The following is an 11891-nucleotide window of genomic DNA, read 5'->3' as shown; positions in this document are numbered from 1 at the left end:
TAGCCACCATGAATTTATCCAGTCCCCTTTTAAACATTGTTATAGTCCTAGCCTTCACAACCTCCTCAGGTAAGGAGTTCCACAAGTTGATTGTGCGCTGTGTGAAGAAGAACTTCCTTTTATTTGTTTTAAACCTGCTGCCTATTAATTTCATTTGGTGACCCCTAGTTCTTGTACTATGGGAATAAGTAAATAACTTTTCCTTATCCACTTTCTCAACATCACTCATGATTTTATATACCTCTATCATGTCCCCCCTTAGTCTTCTCTTTTCCAAGCTGAAGAGTCCTCGCCTCTTTAATCTTTCCTCGTATGGGACCCTCTCTAAACCCCTAATCATTTTAGTTGCCCTTTTCTGAACCTTTTCTAGTGCTAGAATATCTTTTTTGAGGTGAGGAGACCACATCTGTACACAGTATTCGAGATGTGGGCGTACCATGGATTTATATAAGGGCAATAATATATTCTCAGTCTTATTCTCTATCCCCTTTATAATGATTCCTAACATCCTGTTTGCTTTTTTGACTGCCTCTGCACACTGCGTGGACATCTTCAGTGAACTATCCACGATGACGCCAAGATCTTTTTCCTGACTCATTGTAGCTAAATTAGCCCCCATCATGTTGTATGTATAGTTGGGGTTATTTTTTCCAACGTGCATTACTTTACATTTATCCACATTAAATTTCATTTGCCATTTTGTTGCCCAATCACTTAGTTTTGTGAGATCTTTTTGAAGTTCTTCACAATCTGCTTTGGTCTTAACTATCTTGAGCAGTTTAGTATCATCTGCAAACTTTGCCACCTCACTGTTTACCCCTTTCTCCAGATCATTTATGAATAAATTGAATAGGATTGGTCCTAGGACTGACCCTTGGGGAACACCACTAGTTACCCCTCTCCATTCTGAGAATTTACCATTAATTCCTACCCTTTGTTCCCTGTCCTTTAACCAGAGTCTAAATTAGTGTAAGGAGATCTGATTCCCCTCACATACCAGTGTCAGCCAGAGGAGACTCAGGCCTAGGGGAATCTATTTTACAATCACCTTACATATCACCTGAACTTGGCCCACAAACTGTGTGCGTTGGGGTGAGGGTAACGGAGCAGTTCCATCAAGGCAGCTGCAGGATGAGAGCGATTAGGAGAGGGAAAACACCTAATAAGATGCTGAATTCAGCTATTCCAATTGAATGCAGGTGTTTACAAAATGTATTCCCGGATGCATTAATAATCGATGTGAGTTCCGCTTCTTGGATTCGCCGCTCCGCGCAGTAGCTGAACCTACTGGGGTGGGGGGAATCGGGCGGGTTTTAGGACCCGTGAGAACCTTCTTGAGCAGGAGGTGGGAATTCTTCTATAAGCCAGCAAGAGTCCGAGCCTTAACATCAGAGCTCCCGCGGAGCCGGGGAGCGAGCGAGCGAGCTCCGCGCTGGGAGACGCACCCAGGACCCAGCGGAGTCATGGTTTGTCTCCCGCCTCTGGCCAGCCCTCTCCAGCTGTTGCTACGGCTCGCCACGCTGGGTGAGTGAAGTAACTTCTCACCCCCCCCCCCCGCCGAGTCCCTCTGACCCCCAGGCCGGCACCAAGCCCCCCGCCCCACTTCCTGCCCCCGCTTTCTGTTAACTTTTCTCCGTGGGGAGAGGACAACAAGGGGGAAGAAGCCGGCGGTGCCATTAGCTCGCTCCTGCTGGCTAGCGACTGAAATGCCGGGGGGGGGAAGCCTGAGGAGGGCTGCGGCTGAGGGAGGTGAAATGAAGCCGTGGAAGGAAAGGTGCCTCCGGGGGGGGGGGCAGAGAGAGGCTGGGCTGGGGGCGAGGGCACCGCTTAGGGGCGATGCGGTGTGGCGGGGAGCGGTTCGGGATGCGAAGGGGCGGCTTGGGACTCCCCCCTCGCCGCGGCGCTCAGGCTGAGTTTCGCGGGGAGTCTCTGTCTGTGGTGCGTTCCCAGCTTTGGTACCGAGCGGCAGCGGGAGGGACCAAACCGGGGTCGGCGGGGAGCTGCCAGGAGAGAAACGGGGGCAGCGAGCCACGCCACGAAAGCCTGGGAGGACAAGGCTCCGGGTGGCTGCCAACGCGCCCCGCATTCACGCGGTGCAGGAGATACAGCCGGGAATGCAACTGGGGACGGCGTCTGGTCGCTGGGGCTGCTGTCAAGCGAAGTAGTTGTGCTTCCCAGCCTAGTACCTGATGTGACTTCCCCGGGTGAGGTGTGTGGGGGGAACTATTGTCTTGCTCCTGCAGGGGGCTGGGTTAGGGCTTTGCTAGCTCCGGCTAAGTGCTAAAAAGATGTTGCATTTTGATTTGCACTGGGCCTTTCCAGGCCAGCAGCTTGGGAGCAGGTTTCAGCACTTATTGAAATGGAGACTTCTGCTTACAAATAGCCGTGGCTGGGCCATCTATCTGTTGTGTTTCTGGCTGTGTGCTGCAGTTGGTCCCATTGGGAAGACCCCATAAGTTGGCACACCCCTTGTAAGCAGAGCTGCTGTGTATTTCTCTCCTCTTCGGAGAGCCTCCGTTCTTTGGTTGCCTAGGGTCTGATTCAGAGCCATTGAGTCTTGTTTCAGTCTCTGCTTTTGGTGCAGTGGTTTTCAAACTGCTGCCTGTGACGAAATTATCCTTAAGTTTTCTTATAGTGCCTGTTGGTAGGCTCCTAATTTGAAGGGTGGCTGCCCTAGAAAGAAGCAGATAAGAAAGGTGTGTTTTAGAGGGCACAAAGTAAGGAGCTAAAGGTAAACAAACATACAGTTTGTAAGCTCTGTCCTGCCATATGCCAAAAATATTCTCAGTTGTCCAGGAAGAGACTGGGACACAGAGATTTAACCCCCTTAGCTGCTTTTATGGGCTTCAAAAGGGCGTAATCTGCCTTGGAGAAGGAAGATCCTGAGACTCGGCCCTTGTTTCTTCTAGGGCCTGCTCCTGAGGGAGTCAAGGGGAGTTTTGCTGATGACTTCAGTTGATGCAGGATGGGGCTGTTCGTGGCCACTTGTTTCCTGCTGGATTTAACTGCCCTAAGTCCTGGCAGTGAAGACAGCTCCAGCCTCATGCTGATTTTCTGCTGTCTGCCTGGTGAAATGCACATTCCTAGTGGGCCATGTCCTGAATGGATTATACCAGTGTCCCTCTCTTCTGCTGGGTTGAACTTTCAAAGTGCTGGTGCTGGGGGGGACAAAAAGCTACAAAAAAGCCCAGAAAATCATATGGCAGACAGAAGCCCAAACCAGGGTGTTGCTGGGGAGGTACATTAGCCAGACCAGGGGAGGAGGAAAGAGACCTATGCTGCCTCTTCAGGGGCCAAAGTGGAGGCTATAGTCCCAAAACACTGCTGGGGAGGGCAAGGAGAAACCAGACAGAATGATTGCCTAGAAAAGAGCCTAATTTTTCATCATCCGTGTTCTGAATGGTGATTTTACTGCTAGAGGAGCAAGTGGTGGCTTACTGGTTATGGCTGCCACTCTACAGCTAAGGTTGCAGGACCTCTTCTGTTCAAACACCTGTTTTCAACCCTTTCTATTATCTGCAGTGATATTTTTATGGGATGCGATTTCTCAAGTTTCATCTCAGATGAGAGAAGTTTTTTGGGTGGAAGAGTTTGAGTAACCTGTCCAGTCGCTTTTGACTTGTGCAACATTAGAGCAGTATTGGAATTAAGGATGTGCTGTTACTAGGTATCTCCTATCAACTTTCATTTCTTAGTAACCGTCTGCTGGTAGCAGCCAGGGAGCTTTTCTTGTTTAGACAAACCCAAAAGATAGAGCATGAAAGTTACACTGGTTTAACTTAATGTGGAAATTAAAATGAGTTTCCTTAAATCAGTGCAAACCTCTGTGTGGACACTCTTATTTCAGTTTGAGTGGCTTATTTCAGTTTTGCTTAAGTTGCTTGAGAACAAGTTTTAGCACTTGAAATTAAACCAGTGTAACTTTTTCTCACGGAGATAAGTCCTTTCTCTGACATCTCGGGCATTTAGGTGTCTCTTTCGTTCCCTTCGCCTACCTGGAGGTGAGAGGAGGTAACCCCTTCTCCTTCCTATTGTGGAATAGCCTTCCTTTTATTAGCCCCTCAGTCTCTTTTGTGCTACCCATTACAAAGACAGGTTTGTGGTTTCATTAGACCACTCTACTAGTCCCAGGTCAGGACAGCACCAAGTGATCCTTGAAAACTGTCTTAGGAGGAGGAGGATCCAAGCTCCCTTACTAAATAGCAGCCTGTCTCTGGATATGATGTCCAGCTGGGGATGCATGGTACCAGGCACTGCTAACAGCACTGAAGGTGAAGCAGGTGAGGGAGAGTGCCAGTTTGGGATGCCTTGAAATGGAAAGGAACAGATCTTTAGGCATGAAAATTGGGGAAGTGGAGGGAATCTTTAAAGTACAATGGAACAGGTCAGGCTAACTGGAGAGGAATTCTGTTTTCAGGGGAAACTCGGGAAGGTGTGAAAACGGGGGATTTTCAGCCTCTTATGCAGGGAGGACACATCCAGCAAACAAAGGCTGGAAGGAGGGTGGAACAAAGCGAGGACTCACATGCACTGTTTTAAAGTCTGTCTTCTAACGTGGAAGACATGGTCCTTCAACTATGGGAGGCAAAGTCCAGCCATTTGTCCATGCTCCTCTGTTCATTACATTGCTACAACACCGTGCTTGCGGTTCACTTAGAAACGGGGCGATTCAGTCAGAGCAAAGGATGTACCAGTTCAGTGACATTACCCAAACTGCATACTGTAAGTGTGTGTGTTTGCAAGCTGTTTGTATATGTGCCTAGCGATGCATGGTGTGCTTGTATATGTATGTGCATCTACATGCTGTGTGTGACTACCTGTTTAGATGTGCTCTATCCTGTACTATGTACTTGCATTTGTGTGCAAGTGCTTGTCTTCAGATTGGAGTGTGTAGCAATTATATTAGTGGTTGTTTTCTTTCCTGGAAGGAAACTCCTGCTTGTAATTCCATGTTGGATCATGGCAACATTCCTTCTGGCCCCAGAAAATTAGTAATAGAAACAAAAAGAACTTGAACTTTTCTTAAACTTTCAGTGAAAGACAGAAAAAAGTGAGGGAGAAGAGACAGATAAGCTTCCTGGAAACAGAAATAAACAGAAGGGAAATTAGAGGCTAAATTCTGATCTGATGTAAATTGATGTAGCTCCATTGACTTGAGTGGAGTTACACTAACTTGTATCAGCTGAGAATCTGGCCCTAGATATTTAAAGACCCTTGATCCAAAACTAAAACCTCCTTAGCACGTTATGATTCCTGACCCAAGTGCTGGAATCAGTAATCAATGTGGTGGTTTTCCTGCTGTGAACTAGACCAGGTTCACAGCCCTTCCCTGCACCTGAGCATCAGTTCCTCCCCTCTCCCTCCCATTCATCTTGCTCCCCTTCCTGTCTCCTCTCCCACATTACAGCACTGGGTTCACTGTTGGCATGACAGAACCTGTTGGTGCAGAGAAACAAAAGATGGAAAGGAATCCTTGTGTACAAAGCATCAGATAGGTGACAGGTACGATAGCAGGGCTGTGTGGAACAGCAGAAATCTTAAATCTCTTATGAGAGTTGTGTGACCACAGATATGTCACATGGCTGTGTGGGTTGGAGGGGAATTCAAAGCCAGATAGCCAGACTGTGACCAGCACCTTTGAGGGTGCATACTGGATGAGGGTGCAAGGAGCTTTCTCTGCCCCATGCACAGGGGTCAGCCACAGCCAGAGTCTAGGATTAGTGCATACGTATGCCTTTGAAAAAGAGACAGTGGAGGTGGGACCAGAGCCTTGCACTGAATAGTGGAATTGGCTGACTGCAGGGTAGAGCATACTTCCTAATGAGTGGCTTCCCCTGGGCTAGTGAAACTCAGTGATGCCCCCTATTCAGGGCTGTAACTTATCTGCACAATCAGATCCATAATGAGTGATGGGTAACAGAGGGAAATAACATTGGCTTAGTGTAGAATTAAGGGAGATGGAGGTGGCTGTTCAATCAGCAAGAAGGGAACTCGTACTCCAGTGTTTATCATAGAGAAGAGCTCTGATTTATCTCTATTGAATTTCCAGGCCAAATAGAACTCCATTAAGGAGTTGGTAGTGATGCTATATTTGAGCCTTCAAGGTACAGTTGGTTGAAAAACATGAAACTCTTCACGACCATTTTTGTCAATATATTTTTCTCACTTCCAATTTTTTTAATTGGATATAAAGTTTCCAACCAGCTTTACTTAAGGGAAAGAAACCTTAATGTCCTAGATTGTAACAAATAATACTAAATGCATCTATTAGAAAAGGAGGACATTCTGAATTAAGGTTAATATTTTTTTAGAAGTAGGGGAAATGTGGAAATACAGAACTGAAGTAACACAAACAACCTGGGACTCTTCTGTTACCACATCCCAACTCCTCTTCCAGGTAGAGGTAGATCCATATCGGTCATAAGCACCACAGATTTACAGCTAGTCAGTGTGTGAAATCCCTTATCCCTTGGCATTTCACCCAGGAATTATGCCTATTTATGTGTATTAATCTACATAGTTGTAGCATAGTAGGTCTATCAGAATATAGAGAACAAGCCTGTGAAGCTATATGCGGCTTAAGATGTCCACAGCTATCCACTGTTTATATTAAAAGTTTGAAATGGTAAAATTTCCACTTACAGGCAGAAGGGAATAAGATTGGGATGGGGCTGGATGGGTTTTTGTGTGTGTGTATGTGTATAAAAATTGAGATGTTTGCGTTCCTCTCTTGTTAAGGAAAACAAGTCTCTGAGAGTGTAGTTTGCATACACACAGATGGCGGGTGACACATTGACTGGTATACTGAGTAAGATACAAAGAACAGGGGGTTAGACTAACACAGCTTATGCTATCGGTGTTGAAAATGAATATTGTGCAGGCATAAGACTCATGATTTAGTTGAGGATGTTTGAGTACCTTGACTTTGCAATTCCATCCTTTCCTGGGTTTGTTTTCGTTGTAGTTATTTTAACTTTAATCTTTGTTTTTTGTAGATTTCCATTATTTGTGGTTTGCCTTAATTTCTCACACTACAACATTCTTTGGGTCCTCCCCCCCCTTAAGTGGTTAATGTATGTTTGCTACTGTAATAAAGTTTAACAAACTTCTTCCTTGGGAATTTCCTTAGGCTTTTTTAAAAGGTATTTTAAGATTTGTCCTCTGACATTTGGTTGTGCGTTATTGGTTTATGGAATCCATGTCTCTGCATTTGTAACATATTTTTAAAGCACATAATTTGCCACATGAACACTTTCATGCTTTATATACCCTTCAGAACTGCTTCACATGTTCATAAACTCTGCAAAACTGTGGGTTTGTAATCCCCATAGGAGCCTGGGCAGCATTTAAAATTTCAGATCAGGAACTGGCATAAGATTGGCACTTCAGCTATAGATTTTTAAGACGTCATAGTAGATTGTAAAGTCTACAAGCCATGATGCAATATTCACACCTGGCAACAAATGTTTGGAACTGTCGACCAAGGATTGTGGTGGAGACTCCATCACTGACGACTTGTAAGTCAAGATTGGATGTTTTTCTAAAAGCTCCGCTCTAGGAATTATTTTGGAGAAGTTCCATGGCCTGTGTAATCACAATGGGCTCTTTTGGCTTTGGAATCTAGGAATCGGCCTCTATCTTCTCTCATTCAATACATCCCACTCCACTCCCAGGACCAGGAATAGAACACAGGAATCCTCACTCTTGGCCCCTGCTTTCACTCACTCATGAGACCCAACTCCACTTCCGGGAAAACGTTCGGCAAAAATATGCATTTTTCAGAAAATTATTTGCCGCAATAAATAAATTGAAAACATTCCTCAGCTCTAGTTATAAGTGAACAAAAAATGTTACGAGAATTTTCCCCAAAAAGTAGTTCTAATTTTTCTCTGATATTTTGGAAAGAGTTTGTCCAATTCACCTCAAAAATAGAAAGAAAAAAATTTATGGCTACAGACTCTCTGCAGTAATGGGTACAAAGGAAAGATCTGAATGTTCTTCCCCACCACCATCAATATTAGCATCTTGGTATCATTTTTGCATGTATTTTTGCAGACGGGTGCTTTGGCTATCTAGGTAGTTTTTAAAATACATCCGTGCAATGAAAATTCATCTCTACTCAAGAGCTGTAATCCATTCACTTCCTGCTACCAAACACACATACTCACCCTTTCCTTTTCATGCTGTTCTTGCTGCTTCAAGGCTCTTAGAAAATACTTTCTGTTCAGTTACCTATTTTTCGTCTTTCATATGCTGTTCGTTTTCTCTGTCTGAGAGATCGGGGGCATTTTTCCACTGCAATCCCAAAATATTCCTGTCTTTTCCAGGTCAATGTGGAAAACAATCTGTTTAATTTTTTTATAATACTGCCAACTTCTTTTGGATCGCATTTCTGCACCGATACTGGGAGCTGAAAAGATGTGGAGGGAATTCATTTATTTCTTGTTCCATATTTTCCCTCCAAAATCTCTAAGACTCACAAAACTCAACATAAACGGTTAACAACATTTTGACTAATCAGCTCATTATTACTTGAGTACAGATGTAAGTAAGGTTTAGGGTGACCAGATAGCAAGTGTGAAAAATTTGGATGGGGGTGGGGGGTAATAGGTCCCTATATAAGAAAAAGCCCTGAATATCAGGACTGTCCCTATAAAATTGGGACATCTGGTCACCCTAGAAACATTCATGTTAATATTGGAAATAGTTACATCCACCTTACCCTCTCATAGCTACTGACATGAATACCATTTGTGACTGTATCAACATTAGACAAGTATCCATTTTAGTAACATTTATGACTATATTAGTCCTGCCTGTTTATTACTAAGCCTCAGTAGAAGTATCGCGTATTCCTGTTTCAGTGTATGTTTGTCGTTAATTTGCCGACAGTGTTGTAAGACATCCTTCCCACCCCTCACCCCCCAGCGAATGTAGACATTAAAATGTAGAATTGCTGACTTTTCCAATGACCTTTTTAGGGATCATGAGGGTAAGATTAGTAGTGAATGAATTTGAAGAGGTTTAAAGTTCAGGCTACAGTCAGTTAAACTCTCAAACATTCAGATGCTCAACTACTTAAACCTTTTGATTCTGCAAAACTGACTGGAAATCTGAGAGTGAGCGTCATCAGATTTCCAGGACTTCCATGGGTGAGTGTAGCCAGAAATGGCCCAAGAAGCATCTTTTTAGTGGAATTCTTCTGATTTTTGGTCCCAGCCAGAGTTTGGACATTTAAAAGAATATGAAAATGAAAGGGAAAAGTGAACCACTGCTAAGATATTTTTGAAACATTTGAATAAGATCACTTTTGATTTGGGACATGTTGGATAACATGGGAAGAGTGTGATTCTTATTTTTCATGAACAGGATCACCAAGCTCTAGGGTAGGAGAAAAAAGAAGTGCCCAGTTGGCTATTCCAATTCCATTCCACTGTGGGGAAACAAATGCCAGATATGAAACTTGTTGACAAGCACACTAACCTCCCAACATCAATTTGTAACATCACAAAGACAATTTAAAAAGCCAGCAGTAAATATCTTTCTTACTATTGGTACCTGAACTTGTTTCCATGGGAGTTGATAGCAAAACTACCATCAGCTTCAGTGGGTGCAAAATCAGGCCCTTTGCTGTTTAAGTTTATATTGGATTTTAATTAATTTTAAAGAAATACAGAGAAACAGTAGATTCACCAGACCTCATAGAGCCCTAAAATAAGAAATCACTTTCCTTTTAGCCCCATGGCTGAAATAAGCAGCTGTTTTCAGATTTGACCAAGTCAGAGAGGCTTTTGGCTAAGTAAAGAAACCTTTATGCAGCTGGGAAGTGGATTGAAGTTGTTCTGAAGAGAAAGGGCAGGACTAGATTTATCTCCTTAAAGAGAGGCAGCCAAATAGTTTAGGGCCTAGGCTTAGGTTTTGTAAACAAAAGGTTTTATAGACTCTGTTCACAGAAACTTTTTCATGATTTTTGAAAAACGTGTCAACCATATTTTAAAAAACAAAACAAACCCTTAAATATTCCTTTCTAGAGACCCCAGTTCCAAAAGATTAGGCTAGTGTTTGAGAACTAGGACGTGGAACTGAAGACCTACTTAGTTTCTCTTCATGAGCTGAGTGAAATGTAAAGGGTAAATAAGTAGCCTAAATTTTGATGGAAAAGTAGTACTGGCCAGCCCCCAAGCATTCAAGAGGTCATACACCAGTCTTTCCACCCACCACCTGCCTCCCAAAAATCATGAGATTGGCTTGAAAATCATGAGATTAAAAATTGTTTGTGTTTTCTGGTTTTTGGGCCTTTACAGTTTTTGTTTTCAAGCTTTTTCTCAACAATCCTGAAGCCCTGAAACTTTTTTTATGTAATCACATGACTCCAGGAGCTGGGCCATTAAGAAAAACACCAAATGTCATGAGAGCTGGCAGCACTGAGGTGATTGTAATTCTTTCGGTTTTACTAACCATACAGTGTCACTAAAAGTGCATGTAGGGAACATTTTTTAAATCAGCCTTTTCTTGTTGACCTCACCTAAAGCAGGGCAGGTGAGCTGGGAAGAAGCACTATCTAACATTTAGAACAGGGGAGTGGGAGTCAGGATTCCTGGAATCTGTTACCAGTTCTGCCACTGAGTTGCTATCTGATTTTTGGCAAGTCACTAAACCTCAGTACCTCAGTTTCCCCATCTGTAAAATAGGGACAATACCATCTACTGCTTGGGGGTGATGGGAGCCTTAAATCCTTAATGTTTGTGAAGAACTTTCTGACCCTCCAAAACAGGTGCAATATTCAGTGCACAGCATCATTACTTGTAATATATATTTTTAATACTATGCTCTATTATCTATTGCAAAAGTAACCCAGAACCCTGAACTCAAATTCAAGCAGATACTGGAATATTTTACTTTAAAATGTGTATTTGTCATTCTTGTTTCACCATGTACCTTCTGTTACAGATACAGGCTTTCAAACACACTTCCCCTGTTGCACCTGCAAAGGCAATAAAGCATCTCTTTAAAGACTCTCTCTCCACATTGCCAAGGTGTGTTTTTTGCTATCTCATGATGCACCCTGTTGCATGCTGTGTCTTCAGGATAGCAGTTGTAAGCAGTGGTGGAATCTCCATCCGTTTCAGTGGTGACCTGATACTTTCCATGCCAGTTCTGCCATCTGTGACTTTCCATTAATCTTCCAGATAGTTTCATCTGGAGGCACAGGGATTTACACAAATTTTAGCAGCAGGAAGAACAAGAGGGAGAACACAGCTATAGCTGCTAGGGATGGGCTTCTAGGTGAAACAGCACTGGATGCCCTTTCAAAAAGACAGGTGTTTTGTCAGTGCTGATTGCTCCTCCTTTAAGGAAGCACCCAGCTCTGGTGAAAGAGCCAAAAGCTGGGAATCCTCCTCATTCTTCAGTGAATTCGGTGTTGGGTCTTGGAACCCTTCTACTAAACCTCTGCTGTGTCCCTCACTGCAGCACATGGCTTTACAGCTCTACCTACTCCTGCAACCTGCTTGTTGCCTTCTGCTGTAGCCTGTTCTCCCACTGCTAGTTTGGTGTTCCTGTAACATGGTGCACATGAGTATCTAGCAAGTCTTCAATGGTTAAGCTTATGTGACTGTGCTTAGTTATCACCACTCTTCCTCAGTACATGTGTGTGGGCACGCACCTTTTTCTCCCTCTTGCTTCACTCAATCACAGCTGGCTGGATCTTTAAAAGAAAGCAAGGCAATTACTTAGTGTCTTCATGCCATTAAAATAAGCCCAGATTCTTTGGCAGCAAAAAGAAAAACAAAATGTATTTTAAAAAGGGTACAATCTGCTCCGTATGTGAATGTTTGCAGACACTGCTTATGCCAGCACAGGACTCTAGCTGTGATGCAAGGGAGAAGTTG

At 43.6% G+C, this 11891-nt stretch overlaps 1 protein-coding gene across 3 annotated transcripts in view; it reads left to right on the top strand.

The window, feature by feature from the left end:
- Positions 1-1327: 1327 nt before the first annotated feature.
- The window catches only part of LTK (leukocyte receptor tyrosine kinase), a 163414-nt gene continuing 152850 nt past the window's right edge, over positions 1328-11891 (top strand). For all 3 annotated transcript variants that reach the window (XM_045016813.1, XM_045016812.1, XM_045016811.1), the window contains exon 1: positions 1328-1524. In XM_045016813.1, coding sequence (XP_044872748.1) covers positions 1464-1524 — 61 coding nt within the window. In that variant the 5' untranslated portion in view covers positions 1328-1463. The remainder of the gene's footprint in view (positions 1525-11891) is intronic.

The sequence above is a fragment of the Mauremys mutica genome, chromosome 4, assembly GCF_020497125.1.
Source record: "Mauremys mutica isolate MM-2020 ecotype Southern chromosome 4, ASM2049712v1, whole genome shotgun sequence".
Lineage (NCBI taxonomy): Eukaryota > Metazoa > Chordata > Testudines > Geoemydidae > Mauremys > Mauremys mutica.
This window is presented reverse-complemented; position numbering and strand designations above follow the sequence as displayed.